General features: G+C 43.1%; 1 protein-coding gene across 4 annotated transcripts in view; it reads right to left on the reverse strand.

Annotated features, from left to right (window-relative positions):
* The window catches only part of TET1 (tet methylcytosine dioxygenase 1), a 61,904-nt gene that overhangs the window by 24,392 nt on the left and 13,811 nt on the right, over positions 1 to 23,701 (reverse strand). For 3 of the 4 annotated variants that reach the window (XM_058028768.1, XM_058028770.1, XM_058028769.1), the window contains exons 3-5: positions 12,387 to 14,916; positions 11,151 to 11,241; positions 10,455 to 10,548 (exon numbers count right to left, since the gene is read on the reverse strand). In XM_058028768.1, coding sequence (XP_057884751.1) covers positions 10,455 to 10,548; positions 11,151 to 11,241; positions 12,387 to 14,916 — 2,715 coding nt within the window. Of the gene's footprint in view, positions 1 to 10,454; positions 10,549 to 11,150; positions 11,242 to 12,386; positions 14,917 to 23,701 lie in introns of those variants that run through there. The other variant, XM_058028771.1, reaches the window with a different exon arrangement.

The following is a 23,701-nucleotide window of genomic DNA, read 5'->3' on the forward strand; positions in this document are numbered from 1 at the left end:
TCTGAAACAGAGCTGCATTTAAGACCACCAAAAATGCATTAAAGCTAGGTAATACTAGAACACAGTCTTTGAAAACAGGTTTATGTATTCATCCAATGTGTTTTAGCCTGCACAAAACTTACAGCAAGTGTCTCTCTCTGTGCTCCCCAAGCCCTGCCCTGCAGCCCTCTGTGCAGCTGTGCTGCAATGCACCTGCTGCAGGCATGCAGCTGCTCAGCCAGGCTTCACCCAGCACCCTGCAGCAGGTAACAAACAGCACTGCGCACGGACCATGAAAGCAGGAAGGCAACAGCTCACCTGCTCTTTCAATACCTCCAAACAGCTGAGCCTTCAGATTCCCTATTGGACTGGTGTCACATCTGCTTTGCTGCCAGATGTGCAGCTGTCACTCATGTGTGACCCTTAGCCTGATCACCTCTGAACATCTAAGGCATTTGGACCCATCAAAAGCAGGGACCAGAGCACACTTGCAGTCCATCTGTAAATGAAAAGGTGTGCAACAGATGAGCAGCTGGAGAGAGCATCTGTGCAGGCTGAGCAGGAAGAAGCAAGCTTAAAGTTTGTGTCAGGAGATAAAGCATGGCCCCTTTAAAGTTAATCACATACTCTTACAATAACCTTAGGATTAATGAGAATATGAGCAAATGCCTCTGATAGACCATTCCTCAAAATGAGTCTCGGTTGTGACTCCCCAACAGTTCAGTATGTTTTATAAAGACAGAAAAGCAATCCAACTCATTCACCTTTAGGTGAGGTTTACAGAAATCTGTTAGGGCTGATGCACAGTACAGGTTACTATGTCAATGTGAGTTTTACATTGCTGAGGCAGCACAATTCCTTCAAGCCAGAACAATTTAATTTTATTACTCAGTGTGAAATGATGCTTTTACTTCTCTTTTTTAATTTAAAAAAAATTTATTTCTAGGCTGTAACTTCAGTAGCACAGTGTGGTACTGTACAACATCAGGCTGCCCTTTTGAAGTTCTCTTATACCTCTAAACTAGAACGTGTGTCCAGGAAAAATAACAAATGAACACAAAGAAAATTTATAGTTTCCTTTAAACCAAGACCACACTCTTCTGGAGTTCAACGTAGCTGGAATTTGCTTCATTATGTATGGAGGGGCTTGACAGCTGGCCTGCATGCAAAGCTCAGTTAATAGAAGAAATAATTCATGTTTTTTAAGTGCATCCATAGCAAGGAAGAAGACAAGGCCATCTGCATGGAAACAGATTAGAAAAGATACATGAAAATTTCTGTAAACTAGACTGTGTGCTTAAGTAGATGTGTATATGTGCCTTATTAAATTTCTGTAAAACTTTTGCCAATTATATTGATGCTAATTGCTTTGCACCAATGAATATTATAGGTTATTGTGATGCAGTTAATGACTTAAGATCACACTTTGTTAAGAGTATATAAGCTGGAGAACATGCAGAATAAAAAGCTTTTTTCTTCTTGGACCCTGATCACGTGTGTGTATGTCACATCCAACCTAACAATAACAATTGTGTACAACGGAGCTCTGAACTCTGGAACAATGCAGAAATCAGCTGGCAAACCTTGTGTCCAAAGGCTTTTGGTATTACTCATGATTTCTGTGATGTAGTTAGCAACAGTGATAAAGTAAATAACTTAATACTTCAGTTTGTTTAATTTTGGTCCCTAATGAATTTAAAAGGCATGAGAAAGTAATCATTTGTTAAGTGGGGGACCTTAAAAGCTAGGTTTTTAGAATGGGAAAATGAAAACCTTTCTCCTGCAATTGCTTTTCCACACAAGCTAACCATGACTGACTGTCTGACTCACACTGAAAAAATAACATAATCAACAAAACAGACTCGTAACAAGTTTGTGAAGCATTATGTAACACTGAAATGCAACTACAGCCTCAAGTTGACCCAAGGAAGGTTTAGATTGGCTCTGGTGCTGTAGTTGTGCACCCACCCCACCATGTCCTGCATTCCTGCAGCCATCCAGGTGTCCTTGTGGATGTGTACATCCAAGGGAAGGCAGCAACTCAAGTAATTCAATTTATCAGCTAGCCCAGAGGGGCTCAAACAGAACCTGAGAACATGAGCAAGCCCTCAAGGTGAGCCACAGCTAACTGAGACACAAACACAATCAGCAGCTCTTAGGGCAACACACCACAGCTACATCTTCTTCTACAGCCACAAAGGTCCAAGCTTAGCCACTTTTCTTACCAGAAAGCATGAGCCAAAATCTACAGCATATTTATTGAAAAGGTGCTTTATCCAGCAGAATTTGTTCCAGCAATTCAGCATCAAGTTATGGGATAAACAAGAGAAGTTCAGCTTGTTCACACCTGTGCATAAAAGGATAGTCAAGAGACAGAAAGGGATTCTAAAAACTGCAGAGTACAAGAATGAGGTCAGAGCAGCAGCCTGGCCAGCCTTACCCTGACCCTGAGCCTGGCCAACAGCAGCTGCCCATGGAGGAGCAGCAGAAAAGGCACTCATGGGATGTGAGATGGGTCTCAGGGAGGGCAGGCACATCCAGCCACCCCCCAGCAGCTCAGGGGATGTGCTCTCTCCCAGCTTCTTAAGGATTTGCCTTTTCTGCATTTCTCCACTCATTTTTAAATCCATGCAGCAATCTACCCCCCACTAAATTACCAGGAAAGCTTAGATACAGATTATGTGCAGGAAAAAACCATTGCCTTTTGCTCCTGCATAGCTCTCCTGCCAGTGCCCTCTAGCTCTGATCTCTGAGCCTGGCTAAGACCCTGCTGTGCAGCTCTCCACAGAGCCCTGAGAGAGAGAGCCCTGCTTTCCTCTCCCTTCCCAGTCCTGCTGGCCTCTCTGGACATGGGCACCAGACCCAGCCAGCCTGAGGCACAACACAGTCTGCACAGAGGCAGAACCATCCCATGGCTTCTTTGCTCCTCCCCAATGATTCCCAGCTGTTTGCTTTGCTGCTTCCATCACAGCTGAACAAGCTGATGTCTAGTGAATAGTTATCTTGAGCATGAACAGTGCTCCATCACTGTATATATGAAACCACAACACTGGTTTTTTGTGGGACTTTATATTTATTGAGTGAGTTTTAGCTATTATTCTAATGGCCATTTGTTGTGATTGCAAATCCTTCCTGCTCTTTATGATGCCTGTCCCTCCTCTTCATTATCCTAAACAACTTTTTATCATCAGCAGTTTGGCTCCTGTCTCCCACCTCTTTCAAACAATTTCTAAATGGTTTGCAATGAACAGCATCAGTAAAGTTACACTATCAATAAAACCTGCTTCAGCTGTCCAAATGCTCGAGTTCTACTTCCTTGGCAGGAGCTCTAGGACAAGGAATAAGAACACTGTGAATAAAAATGTCCTGAGACATAAGCCAGTCTATGTAAATTAGCACGTACAGGACTTGTGAAAGTAGCTCAGAGCCAGCCTGCAGAAGCTCAGTGCCCCAGATGCTGAATTACCACATGGATGAGAAATTACTTCCCAATTACCATCACCACAAGAGCTGTGTTAACTTCAACATGACAGAAACCAGACACTGCTAGCAAAGAGCCCAAAATTTTAACTGTGTTAAATACTCCTGTAAATTACTGGATAAACTCTCCCAAAACAAGAGAACCAACAAAAAGGTCCTTTTAAGGTATTTTTCATCTCCATGTGGCTCCACTGTAGTATTCCCTTCAACCCATTCTGAATCCCTTCAGTAAAACAAACTATGTCTGCTTTGCAGGGTACAAGCAATTGATTTGAAAGTGAGAACATACTTTGATGCTCCCTGTAATTTCCTGAAATAGGAAACTCATTTACAGCACTGTGCCTTCAAGTCTTCTAACCTGCAGATTTTGCCTCTGTACAGAGTCTGTGTATGGAGATCCCTCAACACAGGACAAGACCCTCCTAATTCCTTAATAATTAATAATACAATTCCTTCCACCAGGGCAGGGTGCTGTCCAAAACCTGCTGCTGCTCTGACAGACAGAGAACAAATGGCTCAGCTTGTCACAGAAGTGAGTCTGCCCTCCTTTTCCCTAATTGCCCCTTAAACATACACACTAAATCACATTAAAACTCTTTTCTTAGTGGAAAATGTTACAGCCTTTTATTCTCAGCATGTCTAGGAGATATTAAAATGGAAATAAGCTCCACTTTGCTGAATTTTCTCTTCTCGGTGCTGGCAGACTACATCAAAGAGTTGGCTCTGCACAGCTGCTGTCATTCCAATCCTGTAAAGTTCCTTAGTCATTTCTGCAGGAGTATCACTGATGTGCAATATCTGCAGCACTTCTGCAGCTGCTCCTGGCACTGCTGCAGTGCTTACAGATGAGCAGAGTGCAGCACACTCAGGATCAGGCATTTTGCAGTGGTTACAGATGAGCAGAGTGCAGCACACTCAGGGTCAGGGATTTTGCAGTGGTTACAGATGAGCAGAGTGCAGCACACTCAGGATAAGGCATTTTGCAGTGGTTACAGATGAGCACAGTGCAGCACACTCAGGGTCAGGGATGCTGCAGTGGTTACAGATGAGCAGAGTGCAGCACACTCAGGATAAGGGATTTTGCAGTGGTTACAGATGAGCAGAGTGCAGCACACTCAGGGTCAGGCATTTTGCAGTGGTTACAGGTGAGCAGAGTGCAGCACACTCAGGGTCAGGGATGCTGCAGTGGTTGCAGATGAGCAGAGTGCAGCACACTCAGGGTCAGGGATGTTGCAGTGCTCACAGATGAGCAGAGTGCAGCACACTCAGGGTCAGGGATGTTGCAGTGCTCACAGATGAGCAGAGTGCAGCACACTCAGGGTCAGGCATTTTGCAGTGCTCACAGATGAGCAGAGTGCAGCACACTCAGGGTCAGGGATGTTGCAGTGGTTACAGATGAGCAGAGTGCAGCACACTCAGGGTCAGGGATTTTGCAGTGGTTACAGGTGAGCAGAGTGCAGCACACTCAGGGTCAGGGATTTTGCAGTGGTTACAGATGAGCAGAGTGCAGCACACTCAGGATAAGGCATTTTGCAGTGCTCACAGATGAGCAGAGTGCAGCACACTCAGGGTCAGGGATTTTTCTGTGATCACACCACACTGCAGAGGTGAGGACAAAACCCACAGCTCAGCTCCCTGGGCCCTTCCCCTCCTCACTCCCCTCAGGCTTCCCCTTCTGCCACACTGCAGCCATGGAGAGCAGCACCTGGTTTGGGAGGGATGTTTGTTCAGAGGTCACATTGCTCTAAATAAACAGTGATAATATCAAAATTCTTGCTGCTTAATAATACTTACCCTTGTTTGCCTTAACATAGTTTTCTACTTCATTTTTACTTTATTACTTCTGCTAAAGAACAACTTTACTTCAGATGATGTTACAAACATTTCTGTCCCAAATAAACTCCTCTAATTCTGTATTTAACAGTGAAAATAGTGTCTGCACAGCTACACACACTCTCATAATGTGGCACGACACCATGGCAAGAAAGTGATGCTCTAATAAAACACCATGGAAAAAAGTGAAAAAACCCCCACCAACCACCCTCTCTATCTGCTAAAAATAATTTCCTTTAAGATTTCTCCTATGGAGTACATCACTTCATCACCAAGACAGTTCAAGAAATGCAATAAAAGCACCAAGTACAGCAGGCTGTTTAAGGCAGAATGGAACTGCACATCCCACCTACACCTGTGTCTAGGGGACAGTCAGTCCACTGAATTTACCTTGAAGTCTTTTGCAAATCTATTGTAGAAATTCCCCAGTCATGTTCCAAACTGCATGACAGCTTCAGCATCCCCCACCAAGCAGGGCTGCACCAGAACTCCTGAGCCCTGAACTGCCAAGCAGGAACAGAAATAACCCTCACAGAGCCATTTTCCTTCAATGGATTACTAATACCAATTAATAACTAAGAGTACTATAATAATAATAATAATATTAATACTAACAGTAACAGAGAGCCAAAGCAGGAATAACTTCTCCATTTCCTCACTTTCTCAATTCCCATTTTCAATGACTTTCTCAACTCAAACCAAACGACCAAACTGAAAAAAAAAAAATCTTCTCTGCATCTCTAGAACAGTTTATTGTTATTGAGTGTCACTCAGCACTTCACAAAATGTAGTTTCTGGCATTTAGTTACAAATTCCTACTGGTTCTGTGATCTAGAAAATCTTGATTATAACAGTGGGCCATCAAAGCATTACTCTAAAAACATTACTTTTAGTGGCTAATATCAGGTTTGTGTTTGTATAGGACTGTAATGAGGATTTTTATCTGTTCTTATTCCACTCCTATTTTTTTAATACAGCCTACTAATAAACAGCCAGCATAAAGAAAATAAGGATCTGTCAAGCTATAAATAAAAACTCAAAAAAGGCAAACAGTCCATGAGTGAAAGAGTCTAAGGAACAGCTTCCAAAAGGCATTAAAGCACCATAACACTGTATTTTCAAAGAAACTAGGGCTACCACCAGTATAACAGAATCTAAAAGGTCAACAGATCATCCAACTGTTAATAAAAACCTAAAAACAACCAAACAAACAAACAAAAAAAAAACAGGGAAAAAAGCATTTAGAGAAGATAAGGCTCAGATGTTCACAAACAAGAAGTTTGCAAAGATTCACAGGGGACACCCAAGAATTTTTTCCTGCAGTTAAAGCCCTGACAGAAGTGGTTAGAAGACAATCATAAAAAACCCCACAAAAGCCAAACTCCCACTCCCTGCCCCCAAAAATCAGGAGTTTGCCAAGTTCAGGTGACGCCCACAAAAGAAACTCAAGGATGAAACAAGTGCAGTATTAAATGTGATCTGCAGTTTTGATTTTTAACACCTTATTTAACACCAGAGGGCCTGCAGATTGCCAAGAGGAGGCAGCCCTGGGAAAAGCCCTGGAAAAGCCCCTGAAGCCATGCTCACATCAGCCTGGGCTCTGTGTGGGCAAGGCAGGCACCACTCAGCAGTGCTGATGCACAGGGACACTCACACTGCCCAAATCAGCATTTCTGTGGCTCTGCTTTTGGACACAGAGGGGCTCTGAGCTGGGCATTACCATGCAGGAATGAGACTCTGGCATGAGGATGGAAAGGGCCATGGAAATGCCAAATCACTGCTCTGCAACAGTGAAAAGCAAAAACAACTGCAAGGAATTGCTGGGAGTGGAGCACTGGCTGAAATCACTGCTGCCTGCACTTTAACTTGCAGCACAGGGAACAGGAAGGAAAGGGAGAAGATGACATTTATACAAGGCAGCTGAGCACAAAACCACTGCCTGCAGCTCAGGGAAGCACAAAGCTGTGAATTACTGCAAACCAAGTGAGTCTTCTGGGAGGGAACTGCCCTGCTCCTGCACCTCTGTGCTACTGATCAGCCACAGAGACACAAGATTGGCAAAAAGAACCTCGGCCTGCCCTGGAGGGCTTTTCTCATTTCTTCTCCCTCTTTTTTTTTTTTTTTTTTTTTTTTTTTTCCCAGAGCTGGAGCCTTAAAAATTGCATTGCAACTCCAAATGAAGGCAAAAGATAGCAATGATACCTTAGGTGATCCACGGAACCCACAGGAAATGGATTTAATCCAAAACCCAGCAAGCCCCAAATCTCATCCCCCTTCATTTCTCTAAAATACTACACAGCAGGATGATGAGCTGGACAAAGCACCAGAAACCCAGACACAAAAGAAGGAAGCATCCATCTACCCCAGCAAGTGTCCCAGGATGGGAAGCTTTTATTTTCTGACCACACACCCACACAGATATGCACACATTAGGAGTCTGTGGCAAAACCCTATTAATTCTGTTTTGACAAACAAATGAGACAACACAATTTGGGGTTTTTCCTTCTCCCCATCAAAGGTCAAACAATGTTGTTGCTGCCTCGTGCAGTAAAAACAATCAGAAGCTCATCTCCAAATCCATGTGGGTGTCAGTCTGACACCTACACACTGAACAGGCACAAGGTTTCCAACCCTGGGCAATATTTGCTAATATTTAACTAATAGGAGCATTCTTGTTCATATCCAGAGGGGCAAAGTATCACCCTAAAATATAATACATTAAAAATGGACTATATTTTGTAAAAATATAATGTATTGTAAAATAAAATCTATTGTAAATATACTGTATTGTAAAAATATAATGTATTGTAAAAATATAATGTATTGTAAAAATATAATGTATTGTAAAAATATAATGTATTGTAAAAATATAATGTATTGCAAAAATATAATGTATTGTAAAAATATACAAAATGTATTGTAAAATATACAAAATGTATTGTAAAATATACAAAATGTATTGTAAAAATATAATGTATTTGGAAAAATACATCTCTTTTGCATAAAAGAGATGCTTGGTATTAAAAGAGTGACAGAAGTAATTCTGCAAATTTATGGCACCCTGAAATCTAAGAAAGGAGCCTGTCCCAAAAGGTGTTTAGCACACCAGGTGCATCTTGGGAGTCACTTAAGAGAAAATAACTTAGGAGAAAATCTGTATTATGGAATATGGTCATTAACAGAAGAATGTATGGACACAGGTGTTTCAGAAAGCCTCCTTTAATTTTAAAATGTTAAAATATTTCTATTAAATCAAAAGGATAAAATAATCTAGTGAAAATAGGAAAAATTAATTGGGAAACAATAGTTTAATGTGATCAACAGGTTAAGTTCCATTCTTCTGTGCTGTTTGCTCCAGCAGAGCTCCATGGCAGTGCTGTCAGCACTGAGAGTCCCTGGGGAGCCCCAAGGCAAGAGCAGAGTGACTCTGTTCAAAGGGACACTGCAAATGAGTGAGTGAAAGTCCCCGTGCAGCTGCAGGTACCAAAGTACAGCAAAACTTTTCCAGACACTCTGAAACAAACCTCACCATCCAGTTTCTCTGGTTATAGCCAAAATACAAAATATGCTCCATAAAAGGATTAAAAATAGCACTGCCTATGAAAAATTAATGCAACACATTGAACTCAAAATGTGCATGTTACAGAGATGAAACAGCTCTGGAGATGTCAGGGATTCCTTCCCTCTCCTGTACTGCACAGTCACACACAACAGCAGACTTGGGAAAACATTCTTCCCTTTAGGTGTGAACCCACACCAGAGAAAGTCACTGCTCCCCAGAATTTCAGTTACAGGAACACTAAAGCTGGCTCTCACAAACATTTTACATGCAGCAAGGTGAAAATCTGACTGGGAGCAGGTCCCCATAGCTCAAACCAGCCCTCTCCATAGGCACCCCAGGGGTGTGTGACTGTCACACTGCTCACTCCTGTGGGACACCTCCAACACCACACACAGCACTGGCTGCAGAAAAATCAACCTTAACAGTTACCTTTAAATGCCTTCCTCCTTTTAGCTGCTCACAACTCTGTCTATGGTACAAATTTTAGCTCCTGTCCCCTGTTAAAACTAAGTGTTTTACTTAGCTGAAGCACTGAGAAAAATCTTTCCATTCTTTTTGGGTCAGTTGCTTATGAAATTAGTTTAATATTTTTTTTCTTGGATACTGGATTTGGTATTAAATATGAACTGAAGCACAAGCCATATGTGATTCCCTTCTGAAAAAACAGTTTATGTATTCAGGATAAAAAACACATTTTGACTGTTCCAAGCACAAGCAGTAAATGTTTAACATGCAAATTCCCTCACACACAATATGCAATAACCTTATTTTGCCACATGGTTACAAACACTGCCCTACCAACTGTACAGCTACCTTCACAGTTTTTTCAATCAACTCTGAAATCCCTAAATACAGCAATACATATTTTCTTTTAACAACCAAGTTCTTTCATTATTTTCCAAAACTCAAGTTTACAAGATTTCCAGTCTACTTTTTACCTCCCTCAGTGGTTTCAGCAAAGATTAAGGACAATCAATTCTTTCCAAGCTCTCTCCTGGAGCTTGTGTCTGTTACCTCATTTCCTGGCTCCTATGAAGCAATGTGAGACAAGACTTTGGTGAAAACTATCATCATAACATTTGCATTTTCAAACACTGAGTTCAGTTCCTCAAAAATAGTAATGAACCCCTTGGCATATGAGACTGAAATTCTTCCATCACTCTCTTTTCTTCAAGTGGTCACGCAACTGAGAAGGGTTTTAAAAACATTCCCAGAGAGTTTTCCAACTGCCCCAAGCAACCATCTCTTCTTTTCCCTCTTTCCCAACTCCCAATGACATATTTCAGAAAACACTCCAGCTCTCAGGGTGTTTCTACCCTTGTTCATCCCTGCTAGCTCTGTTAAGCCTCTTCCTTTCACACTCATTCAAACCACAGTAAATAACATACAGCACCATACCTTAAATTTAAAGAAAAAAGAAAAAAATTGTTTTCCTTCATCATTCAGGCAGGCTTTTCAATCAAAATCAGATCTTCATTAAAGATCAGATCTTCAATCAAAATCAGATCTTCATTAAAGATCAGATTAGATTTGAGGCCAAGGACCACAAATCATTTGAAGCCACACAAAACAACTTTATTGATTTAATATAAAAACTTACCCACTTGGCAATTGGACACCCCTGAGAGCTTTTTCCTTCCTTTCCTGTATAAACCACCACCTCAATTCTTACAGCACTTCCTTTTGCTCCATACCTGCATCAAAAAAAAGCTCATGACTAAAGCAAACTACTGTAGGCAATTTACAAAGATCAAACATTTTCAATAAAAGATTATTGAAATTATTTTTACTTAGAACAGAGAAAAACAAAGTATTTATAAAGCAAAAAAAAAAAATCCTTTTATTTAAAACCCTACTTGCAAGAGTAGTTTTTGACATCTCTCTTCTGATAAACTTCTGCCACTAAGGAAATGTTATCTGCATATAAATCCTAGTGCAATCAGTCACTATTATGACCTTTTTTTTTCCAGTTTGCCACAGCTTCTTTACAGGTAGGACACCAGAAAACCTTACTCTGCCAGCTGCTGATCTCTGTCCTTCCTATTGACTTCAAGGGCACCTCAGAACTCACTGCACTTGACCTCCAGCCCTGGGCTCAGGGAAGACACACGAGTTTGGACCTGCAGTGCTCATGCTCACCTCATGACATCTGAACAAGAAAACACTTTACAAATGAGTACTGACAAAAGTGCAACAAAACAAAGCTAAACACAGCACTTCCTTTCTCAAAGCTCTACTTCTTCCCTGTTTAGACAGCCAAAACCACAATGGCATTACAAGCTGGGTTTTTCCTCACCTGTTCTCCATAATTTCTCTCACAGCAGCCACACTTGGTCCTGTCCCGAGGTGTGTATAATAGGGGCCTTCATCTTTTTCTATAATTTGCTCTGGAAACAGGTAAAGAAAACTATGTTGGCACATCCAAAAATTGATTTACCCCATTAAAAGTAAACTTAGAAACAGTTTACAGAAATGCCTTCCAAATTAAATTAGAACACAAAGTTTGAGCCTGAATAAAGAGTATGACAGGCTTTTCTCTTCAGACACTCTGAAATTATTTTATGCTCCAATGATTGTGCTAGCATTTTTTAATGTTATAAAGTAAAACCCTAATTAAAGAATGCAAAACATTGCTGTAAAACTTTCATTAGAGGAGCTGCATGTAGTGACTACATAAAATTCCCAATGTCCTTGTTGGTAGGAACATTATTAATTCATTTCAGACATAGAGGAATTGAGGGCAGTACAACAAATCAACTGATAGTCATATCCTACAGAACAGAAACCATAACCCAGGCCTCTAAACAAGCCCTCTGTTGATTCAGAGCATGGAAGCCAGGTGACAATCTGCCTGCAGCCCATTTGCAGTGAGGCTCTGACCTGTCCCTCCATCTGGGTGCCTCCATGGTGACAGCACAGCATGTGTGACACCCTCAGCCTCAGCCAAGCCCTCCATCCAAGCCCAGCTTGCTGTGACACCTCCTGCTGCAACAGAGCCACTCTGCTCTCCCCACATGGCCAGAGGTGTCAGGAGCCTGGGCCTGGACTCTTCCGAGCCATCAGGACTGACAGTGGCAGCAGCAAGGCCACCCCAGCCATGCTCTCCTGCTTGTCCAACAGATTTAAACAAGAACAATACACTGGGACACTGCTGCCAGCCCACTCAGGCACAAACCAGTTCTAGACCATCAAATTCATGACCTGAAACAATGCAGGGAAGTGCACATAAAGCACAGGTCAGCAATGGCAGAGCAAGGAACAAAAATTCCCCTTCCTCCAGGTTTAAATTTCACTGGAGGATTTAAAGCTGCCAGCTGCAGTACAAACCTACTCAATTGTGCTGTGCTCTGCAGGCCCAAAGAACACCAAGCAAAAGTTGCAAAGAGGGGAAAGAAAATTTCCTCCTGTCTTCCACTGGTGAAACTCTGATCCCTGTGCAACAGCTGTCACATCCACTTCCTCACAAGAGAGGAAGCAACGTGAGCACACCTCCATTTGAAACGTACAGGCAAAAGTTAGCAAAACCACTTACCAACACAGTCACAAGTTGGCAATTCAGATTGTCCTTTTTTGGTAGGTGTGTCTATTAAATTTTTTGTAGGGGTATCAAGAAACTTCATGGGTGATTCAAGGAAACTGCTGAGCGTGTTTTTTGCTGGGGAACACCCTGAGTCGCCTGTGCTCGGGGCGTGGTCAGCACCCAATGTGGTTGATGTCAGAACGGTCACCTCACCCACACACTCCACATTGCTGAGAGCTCCAGCAGCACCGGGCACCTGGGCCCCAGCACGGGGAGCAGGCAGCACCTGGCACTTCGGCTCTACCTGCAGTGTGACCTGCTGCCCACGGGCTGTGCTCTCACTACACACTTGGTTAGCTCTCAGGTTACACCGGTTAACGCTTGCTGGCAAAGGAGGCGCCTGACTGACATTTGCTGTTTGCTGTACCTGAGAATTACATTTTTCTGTAAACATCTGTAGGTTTTCAGTTGGCCTTTTCAACAAGGATGCTGTTTTCAGCTGAGAACCAGCCAGAGGATTACGGGAGGACAGGTCGCTGTGCTGGCTACGTGCAGCAACTTCATTTTTCATTGGATCAGCACCTAGTGGGTCACTGGAGCCCACAGTTTTCATTTGCTCATTCACCACTTCACAGCCAAACAACCTGTCTTTTTTTTTCTCCTGTGGTGCCTCAGGTAAGCACCTGTGGAATTTTATCTGTGCTTGTGGAAGAAACAATCTAGTTTTTTCTTGTGATGCTAAAGTGTTTTGACTGAGCGCTCTCTGTACTTTGGTTCTCGGAGATTTTTTTTCAGATGGAGCTACCCTGGAGTCCTGTGGCATGGTCTGACCAAGCTTATGCAGTTTTGATGATATCCAAATGTCCTGCAGTTCACTATGCTGGCATGACAACAGCTCTAGCTGGTTTTGATTATTTTGTTGATAGCGTGCTTCTTGAGGCTTCTTTCTGTGTCTCTGTTTCCATGGCACACCATTTCCTTTCTTATTGGTTGCTTGCTGCTGCTTTAACAGCAAGGAACTATAATTACGCCTAAAAAATACAGATTCTTTTTTCTGCAACACTTCTTGGTTATATTTTGGCTGCCTCTCATGTGATATTAGATTAAGCAGGGATGCCTTTATGTTGTTCTTGTGCTCTGGATTCGTCTGGTTTGATTCAATCAGGGCTGCCAGTTGAGTTAGCTGTGCAGCCACGTCCTCTTCATCCTGGCTGTGAATTCCTCCTTCTTTAACCAAAGAACCACCTTCCAATTTCACATCACCACACGATGGCTTTTGCTCTAACTGGCCAGGAGCTCCCAAGTTGTTCCCTGTATGCTGGACATCACATGAAGCACTGCAGTACCCTGGGAGGGGGACTGGATCAGGAGCACAACTTTTGCTGGAATCGAATCCCAAAAACGATGCTGCATTAGATGTTAGGTCAGATAAAGGTTTGGTATCTCTTGAGGGTAGCTGTAATTTATACACCTCCCCAGCTGGATTGGCAGGTTTATCACACAACTCAGACACTGAACTTTGGCCATTGTACAACACTGCCTTATTAGGGAGCTGCTTCTGCGGGTGGGCACAGTGAGCCAAGAGCGGCTGCTCATTCTGTAAGTAAGTGTCTTTGATTTCTTGTAATGCAGAGGATGTAAAGGAGGATGAGATATCCCTTTTAAAACTGTGGAGCAAGTGGGAAGCTGCTTCTCCTGTGTGTTCAGTACTTTCACTTTTAGCTGGTGAAGTTGTTTCTAAAGGAGCTTCAGATAACTGTGTTAAAGCTTCAATAGCTACAACCTGCTCCAGAGTTAAATTTCTGGTTTTAATCAGGGACAAGAAAGTGGGCTGGAGTGCAGTATTCTCAGGCTGTGTCTCCACACTTGGTACTGTAAGGCCATCCTTCCCTGCCTGCAGCTCCCCTTCAGGCAGCAGAGGACAACTCAAGCTGTCTTGCACATCCAAGCTGGAACCTGTCTGCAAAGCTGACTGATCAGAACACTCAGAGATGCTGCAGGTGCAGTTTTCCTCTTTCATTGAAACATTCCCTTGGTTTTCTGGGTGAACGCAGCCAGTGCCACCTGTCAGAGTGCTTACTATGTTACTCAGAGTGCCACCCGTTGGCCACTGCAGGTGGGAGCTGCTTGTCAGGTCTGTCCTTTCCTCTGCAGGTGCATTGTTCAGTGAGGGAACTGCTTCTGGTGGTGAATAATGCAGGGTGCTGATGCCATTTCTGAAGGGGTGCACCACGGGCTTTTTTGGCTCAGGGAGGTGACAGGGAGGGGCTGCCCTGTGGCTGTGCTCAGCGTGGTTCAAGTGTTGGGTGCCTGTCACAGCTCCGGGGATGTCACCATTGACCTGGACACCAAAGGATGGCTTCTCTGCATGTGCCCACCTCTCTGCTTCCAGGCCAGTCATGCTCTCCTTCTCCTCACACTGCACATTCTCAATGGGCACTGCTTGGCTTGTCTTCACCCTGTATTTTTCACCATGACCACATATACTGCATTCCATGAGTTCTGGTCTGCGGCCATTGACTGCTTTGTTTTCTAAATTTGCCTATAAAACAACAATAAAAAACCCTTGTTGTAACAGCTGTTCAGAGCACATTCAAAATAAGAAGCTTCATATTTACAGCAATTAAACCCTACTTGGACAGATACAAGGAATATCCCAATTAGGCACAGACACTGGAAAATAAACAAAACAGGAAGTTATAAAACAACCTGAAGGCTAAAGACCCTATCAATTTTTAGAACCATTTTTCCCCACTGCTGAGGGACAGAGGAGGAAACTGGCTCAGTGTGGTGGGGTAGACTAATGAAATGGACAGCCAGATAAAGGATGCTAGCATTTAGAACGAGATGTAAGGATTCCATTTTGAATTCACTTGCATGAGCAGATTAAAAAAGGGTAAAAAAAAATGATGTTAAAAGTAAGACTGAAATCCAAGGCATTACATTACAAAGTTCAGCAGTAATTTGGCATAATTGCATTCATTTGGCTAGACCAATAAACTGGCTTAACCAATACCTCTTGGTTGGATACTCTAGCTAATCCTGAAAACCAACCATTCTTGCTTCAAGTCCCTAAATAATTACAAACCTTAATTTCATTAAGCAGAAATGACAGAAAGCCAATTTACATCAGCTCACTTGGAAGTTACTCTTTAAACAGTTGTTTAGCTTCTGTATTTAGATGGAAAATTCCAGGTTTCTCCACAGTCTCTCACGAAAGCTATTCAAAACTGTATTTTAAATGCTACATTTTAGTGTTTTGTTAAATATGTTCTTCATCTTCACTGATATTATACAGTTCATGTGGTTGAAGCAATGTCAAAATCTAGACAGTCAGAACATTGTGCCCTGGAAAGAATACATATATATATAGATTTTAAGATAGTATTATGGATATGAAGTAAGGAGTTATACAAAGTAAAAAGAAAACTAATTAAGGCAGAAAGTTATGCAGAACTGTAATTAAGGCAGGAATCCAAGTTTTCTTATGCTATTCAGATTTTATTTATATTACATTTCCTTTAAAAATAATTTAAAATCACAGTGGATAGTGCTGTTCCTTTATCTGATTGCAACATTTAAGAGTTCTTCAGTCCCCTGTAACCTTAAGCTACACTTAAAAGAAAACCAGGACTGCTTTTCAGATCAAATATCAGCACCAGGAGGAGCTAACAAATCCTATGTAGGCACAGCACCTCACAGCAGTGCCCAGAAAATCCCACCACTATGAACCACTCAGTTAACTCAGAGATGGTTCTGTGCTCATACCAACAAAGGCCATGGACTTCTGGCAAAACTCAGGAAAATCAATGCAAAACAGATTTATGATTAATTATAACCATAGAGATGGAACTGTCACTTAACTTCAGAAAGAAGTAGAATTGTTGGTCTTTCTTAAGCAAAAGTACATCTAACATCTCTACTAACCCAGAAGATTCCCAACCATGTAAAATTTTTATTAAAAATTATTTAATCAGACAATGAGGAGGCTGCAGGCATAAAATCAAAGAGATGAAAACTAACTCCCCATCAAGTGTACATTTTCAACACAACACCACATTTTGTGTTCCATTCATCATTACAGGGATTGTTCACTACATTGAAGAATCTAATAACTCAAGTCTGGTAATTTGGGAGTAATGAGAGGCATAGGGAAGGAAAAGGCTTCATCCACAATTAGCAGACATGAGAAGATCTGATACAGAATCCACTGACAGCACTCAGTACAAAAATGCCACCACATTCCTCCCAACTAGCCTGTTCCTCAGTAAAGTACTTTATCTGATCAAAAGCACTGCTATGCTCAGAAATACTCAGGATATTCCATGATCTGCTAGTGCTGCACAAGTGCAGTGCTGTGTCCCTACAGAACTCCAGGGATCCCAGCAGCAAAGGTAGGCTTGCCTAAAAATAATAAAAATCTTCATACTTTGTATTTTCCTAACATTACTAGAAGCTGCCCACATGCAATGAGGAAGGAAAATCCCCAGATGAATCACATCACTGGCATGAGTCAGTTATTTCACATTCTATTTTTCCACACGAAGGCAAAATATTGTCATTAAATCAGCTGTTATTGTTTTAATTAAACCCTGCCTTTCCAGCACTGTGCTGCTTTATCTCCTGTTACTGAACTGCAGAGGATACTAAAAGACACATTTCTTTTCCTCACAAAGAGAAAAGGCCCCTGGATAGTCTGTTAGCACGAGCAGTTAGTATTTCCAGCACAGAGAGAAGTGCAGACACACTAGCAGGGACAGAGCTCATTTGGTTCTTCCCCTCTGCCTAGGAACAATCAGTCCCCAAGTCCTGAACCTGCATGTGAAAACCCCAGTGAGAAGCACAGGCAAGGATATCACAGCCCCAGACAACAGTGACAGCACTCCCAGAGGTGAGCACAGAGCTAGGAACAATCAGTCCCCAAGTCCTGAACCTGCATGTGAAAACCCCAGAGAGAGGCACAGGCAAGGATATCACAGCCCCCAACAACAGTGACAGCACTCCCAGAGGTGAGCACAGACCTGATCTGTTTCTGAGCCTCTCACACAAATGCAATGAAAGCTGAGGAATAAAGCAGATCAATAGCAGTCATTTCCTCTCTCATTAAGGAAAGCTCTACCCTGCCAGCAGACACAGCCACTCACACATCATGCTCAAGCTCAGGCTCTGAGCTAGTTTGTGCCATTGGGACAGGAACCACAGAGCTGCTGTGGCCATGACTCTTCTACTGAAACTCCAACCAAATTCTATCTCATATATACACACACAAGAATTCCTCTGTGAGCTAATGCTTCAGCACACACCTACAGCCACTTACAGCAACCATCTGACATTCTGAAGTTGGATTTACTATTAGAACTTCTCCTTTAACACGTGATGCCCCCGAGGTAATGCAGAATTCACCAACTCCCAATCAAAATGCAATGTTTAAGTTAACCCAAAGATAATCCCATATCTGAGCAGCAAGCAGGCCATTGATTTGTGTGTCTCTTTTCAGACCTCCACAGGTGATAACAACACACACTCCACTAAAGGACACCACCATGATCAATTACTCTCATAAATGAGAAACAACAGATGATGCCCTGTCCAACTACTGATAAAATGCCTCTAGAAGCAAGTCTTGATGAGTTACACAACTGTGCCAAAGCCCCCAGCCTGCCCTCCCTGTCAGATTCTGCTCAGGTCCCAACAGCCCAAACAATAACTGCACCCCCTGCTTGTGCCAAAACTGGGGTGACCCAAAAGACCCAAATCTTCCAGGGTCACCACATTCACCAGAACAAAAGGATGAGCGGGTTAGAAGCACCTGCCAGCTGCAGTGCCACGGGTAAGCCTGGATCCTGCTGCAGGGTCTGCAGCCACACAGCCAGCCCCATGCGTCCCTCCAAGCTGGGACAGAGCTGGCAGCTCCTCAGAGAGCCAAAAGCACAATATAATGTCAGTGCTGTTCCAGAAAAACTGTTTGGAGAAGACCCCAAATGTATTTAATCTAACATTCAAACAAGGCGTTTGGCTCACGGTCCAACAGTCAGGTATCACTGCCTCGCCAAGAGACAAGAAAGCACCACCCAGCTGAGCAGCAATTTACTCTTCTGGCATTTATTCCTGCTGTCTTCCCTGGTACATGCAGAAATTCCTGCAGAAATTCAGCAGAATCAAGGACTTGCACTGGACAGGCCCAACATACAGGGACAAGGAGACAGGACAGGCACCAGGGAGAGGCAGCTGCTTCTGCCAAGGGCTGTGCAGGAAGCCATGCGCTGCTTAGAACACACAGATGTAAGGGGGTGCTGTGGGAGCTGTAGGTCACCTCCTGAATACAGCTCATTTTCTTCTTGGGTTTCTTTTAAATTAAAGGCAGATACAGTGATACAACTCAGAACAAACTTCTGTTTGTGCCCCCATGCCATGTCTGATACTGCAGTAATGCAGCCAGCAGCTGCATGCTATGGGTTGCTGCCCAAGGCTGCAGCCTGAGCAGGGTGTCCAGGCAGGCTCCCAAACCAGAGAACAGCAGAGCAGGGGCCAAGCTGAAGCTGGGGAATGTTCCCATCCATCTCACCACAGGAATACACCAGGTACCAGCACGCTGAAGGAGTCTCTCAGGGTCCCACACCCCTGCAGTGCCCCAGCTAAGGCACATTTTCTATAAATCTAAATGCACAGAAACAGATTGAAGCCCTTTGTTAATGTAACACAGCCTGATGTACGAGGGGCTTTGTTCTGCAAGAGAGCAGTGTTCACAGATGGCACTGAGGGACAGCACAGCACTGGGCAAAACCATGTAGACAAGTTTTACCACAGAAGCTGGTCTAGACAGAAACTCAGAGAACAAGAGGTTCTGCAAATCTGGGGAAAGGAACCTGACCTGGGGCACAACATTCAGGCTTTCCTGGAGGCATCCCACTCACTTCCAGCTTCCCTGAGTATCAACCCACCCACTCAGCAACCTGAGCATCACAGCAGGGAGTGTTTCACACTGGATCCTAGTACAGCTGCAGAGTCTGCTCCAGCTGCTGTTGCTTTTATATCCATATTTCTAGCCACAACAGCAAAGAACGTTCTCCAAGCTGCAGCCTAGCTCTCAGTTTTGTCTCCATTTAATCTACATTTATATTCTCCTTGCCATGTTCTTGAAACACCAGCCAACCTCCCCACCAGAAAAGCTCCTCATTGTCTCTTTCCAGGAGGAATTAGCACATTATGGCCCCAAAGTCTTTATACCTTTGTTCTCTTCCTTTTCTCTCCTACACCACTACCAGAGCAGAGCCCTCCCACCCACCCAGTGCAACAGCTTCAGTGAGACCGCTCAGATCTACAGTATCAGACCCCAAAGGATACACTTACTACAAAATTAAACACTGCAGGATACTAATTCTGACTGCAAAGGCTTCAAATGGTGGCTCCCATTGAAATGCATTTATTGAATGACTACCTGGAAAGGGGCTCTCTCAGCCACAAACTCAAATTGTTGTTTCCATCAACTCCTGTATCTATCTTGTAAAAGCTACAAACAGGAGCAAGGAAAAACAGGGTGAAGGAGACCCCATTCTTCTACACAGGCATCCAAAGTTGATTTGTTAAGAAAGAAAAAGCCCCAAACATTACAGCACTTTTTCTGCCACAGAAGCAAATATAAACAAGCAGCTTGCCTGGTCATTTTTGTTTTCCTTGGGTTTTGGGTTTGGTTTGGTTTGTTTTTTACTGGTGTTTTGAATTACTCAATCATTTGTCATCAACATTGAAACCAAGCACTCAAAGAGACCCTGGCAGCTCTGGAAAATATAGCACTCAATTAAGCCAGCAAAGAAAAATGATACAATCTGCAACAATATGTATCCCTAAGAGAACTTTGCCCCAGTGTGCTTTAGCTCTAAAGCAGAGATGAAAGAAACTCAGTCTCTGAATTTGCCCACCCTAGCTGATGTCTCCTGCGGTTCACTCATTTATGAAACCATCAGCGCAGGGTTCAGGAAGAGCTGCCCGGCCCTTCCTGCAAATGGAGAATCACCAAGTGCTCAAAGAGAGGCTCGGGAAGCAAATCACAGCCACGGGCAGCCCCCTTAGCAACGATCTGACAGAGCAGCCAATTAACACCTAGAAAACAGCCAATCGTCCAGAGACAGACATGGTGCCTGGTAAATGAACCTGGCAGGCCAGCCACCTCACTACAGCCAGAGGGATGCTCTGTGTTAGCAAGAGCCTGGGACTGCAGCACAAAAGGCAGGTTTGCACCTTGGAAAGCAGGGGGACATTAACATGGGCAATACAGCTGCACAGTAACTACAGAAACTCCCGCACAGCCTTATGGCTGAAAGGGCTGCTGAGACCCTTGGGTGCATAAATAACAATATCATCAGGAAAAGAGTGCTTACTTTCAGGCCTGCACTTGGCACTTTTGCACCTGCTGGCAGAATAAAGCATCCTGCTCTGGCATCCCCAATTCAGGCAAGACATTGATATGCTGGAGAGGGCTCCCAGGAGCACAGCAATGACAAAGGACTGAAACATCTTGAAGTGAAAGCCTCAAGTTCACTCTCTACTCACTCTCTCCAATTTAGCAAAGAGAAAGAAAATTGAAAAGCCACAAACTCCTGCTCAGTCTATGTGGAAAAGAATGCTGATAACAGAGGGCTCCTTGTTCTAGCACACAAAAGTTTAACAAGACTCAATGACTTTAAGTTAAGGCTGGAGAAGTCTGCCCTTGAACTATGGTGCACTTTTTTGCAACAAGACAGAGAGAGTAAAGCATTTTTTAAAGCATCTTGTTAGATGTTTGGATACACTTTTCATCCATGGGCATGTTCAAATTCAAGTCCTTTCAGCTATCTTTTTAAAAAGTTATGTTTAAGCCAAACAAAAGAATACAGTCTTACAACCTCCCAGCACAAGAACAAGTGTTCATAGTGGTCTTTCCTGGGTTTACCACATGTGAACCAAACTGAGACAATTTCTCTTCAGGTTCAGGGCAGTGAAGATCCAAACTGCTGAACTAACAACATAACTTTCCACAGTTCCTGTAGTCTAAGCAGAAGATATTCAGCTCTTCAATTCAGGACCACAGTCTGTGCCCCACCACCTGTTGTACAAGCAATCACATCATTTACAAGTTGGTAGCAGCTCTCAGACCAAACTGCTAAGGACACACAACACCATTCCAGCCTGGTTTTAAAGCTGATGAGGGGCCACAAGATAAAAAGGAGTAACATACTCTTTAGAAATAGAAAACTCAGTGACAGGAGCAGCTTAACTCAGATTAAAAAAAAAAAAAAAAAAAAAAAAAGAAATAGTCATGCTGACCTCTTAAGGCACCAGGCTATGAGGAAGGCCTATTCAGGATTTTTCATCTATGTTTTGCTTACTCTCATGAGGAAAAAAAGCCTAAAAAAAGGCAAATTGTGTTTCCTTTTCTGCCTGAGAGCTTGCTCACCTATGGTTTAAGTAAAGCTGAAGGCAGAATCTGCACTGTAACTTCCACTTGCTCTTCACAGGAGCAGCAGCTTTCACTGCAGGCTGGGACAGCAGCACTGCAGGGCTCAGACAGGATCGTCTGCCACAAAAGTGAATGCTCTGCATTTACAAACACACAGCACTCTGCCCTCTTATTCACGAGTCCAGCAAACCCCTTCTCTTAGGAAAATTAAATGTACAGCCCCATTTTACTATAGGGCACTGCTTAAACTATAATGCCATACAGACAGCACCAACAAAACACTGAGAAAGGAATTCATCAAGACACAAACCACTCAATTGTAAGTCAGCTCCAAAAACCCCTAATATTCTAGAAGGCTTTAATATTAAAAGTTGTTAGGACAACAAGGACAGCCTTATTGCCTATAGCCTATAAATGAATTTTACAGAAATGAATGAAAAGGGATTATTGTTAGTTGATTAAATGCTGCCTTCCTTTTTCTTCATGTCACTTAAGTTTCATACATTTAACATTTAAAAAGAAAGCATGAATTCTTCTTACCTCCCCAGTGAAATCCTATAATTAAGAATTTATTTTAGTACAAATCAGATCTCTTGGTCTCTAGAAAAGCAAGGTTCCTGCTAATGCCAGTGTGCTGTCACAGAATCAGTTAAATTAACTTTCCCATAATCAGTAACACTAAACAAAACTCTTGGTATAACATGGCAGAAAGAAAAAAACAAACCACAAATGTTGAGTCTGCTGCCACTCAGGTAAGTTTAGGGCTCCTCCATGCTTTTCTCCCACATCAATTGCTAAAAGCAATAAACAAACTTGCTTGGCAATGTGGTATCAGATCCTAACCAGGGAGCAGCCATTTCCAAAGGATTTTTTAGGTGTTACTGTCAATGAAGGTATGGCCAGCAGCACTCTGAGAACTGATCATGGCATTGGCAGAGCCAGCTCAGTTATTTCAGTGTCTGCACCACACACAGCAAGGACAAGAATGGAATAAAGCTCATTATGCAGTACTGAATGCAAACAATACCAACAAAGCAACACAGCTGGAAGAGAAACCCGTGTTTATTTTGTAATTCCTCATAAAGAACATCTAAACAATGTATCAATCAACACACCTACACAACTGACCTTCATCTCCACATGCCCGCTTTCCTCCCTTTCCAAAAGCAATGCTACTTCCACTGGATATTTTATGACACTTTTGATCACAAACACATTTTCTAGTTTTTCAAAGCTCCACTTCTAAATACAATGAAGTATTCAGAAGGAAGGCCCTACACTAAAAGAGACCATGAGAGTCAAGATCCACAAATAAATCCTGATTCAAAACAGGCCAAGCCCTCCAAAGCCACTGTGATGGTGAGGTCCAGCCTGGCCTCACCCAACACTTGCCTGCCCTGAGGAGGGGCACTGTGCTCACAGCTGCTCTGCCCCAGCAATGGAGGAGTTAAACCAGAATCCCTGCTCCTCCCTGGCCCCTCTCCAGGGCAGTTCTCCTCTCCTCCCTCAATGCTTTGGGGAGCTGTGGGGCAAACAGCAGCACAGGGACATGGAGAGGGAGCTGCACAGGATCAGGGAGCCCGAGAGGAATGGGGGCAAAGGCAGCACAGCATCTCTGCACACCAGGAAAGAATTCCTAAGGGACAGGAGTTCCCACTCCACCAGAAACCGGGAAAATCGAGGATTAGAAAACAGAGTAAGACTAATAATTTACAGATCACTCACAAAGGCTTTCTTTGTTAGGGCTCTATTCAAAACCATCCACATCCATGAGTGGTGCTGGCTGAACTGCACAAACAACATGCAAGTGCTTCACACGTCCATGAGTGCACTCATGTGCAAGTGCTGGAAAGCTGAGGGGCAAATGCCCTGTGCTAAACCACAACCACAA

Source organism: Melospiza georgiana, chromosome 8 (assembly GCF_028018845.1).
Source record: "Melospiza georgiana isolate bMelGeo1 chromosome 8, bMelGeo1.pri, whole genome shotgun sequence".
NCBI lineage: Eukaryota > Metazoa > Chordata > Aves > Passeriformes > Passerellidae > Melospiza > Melospiza georgiana.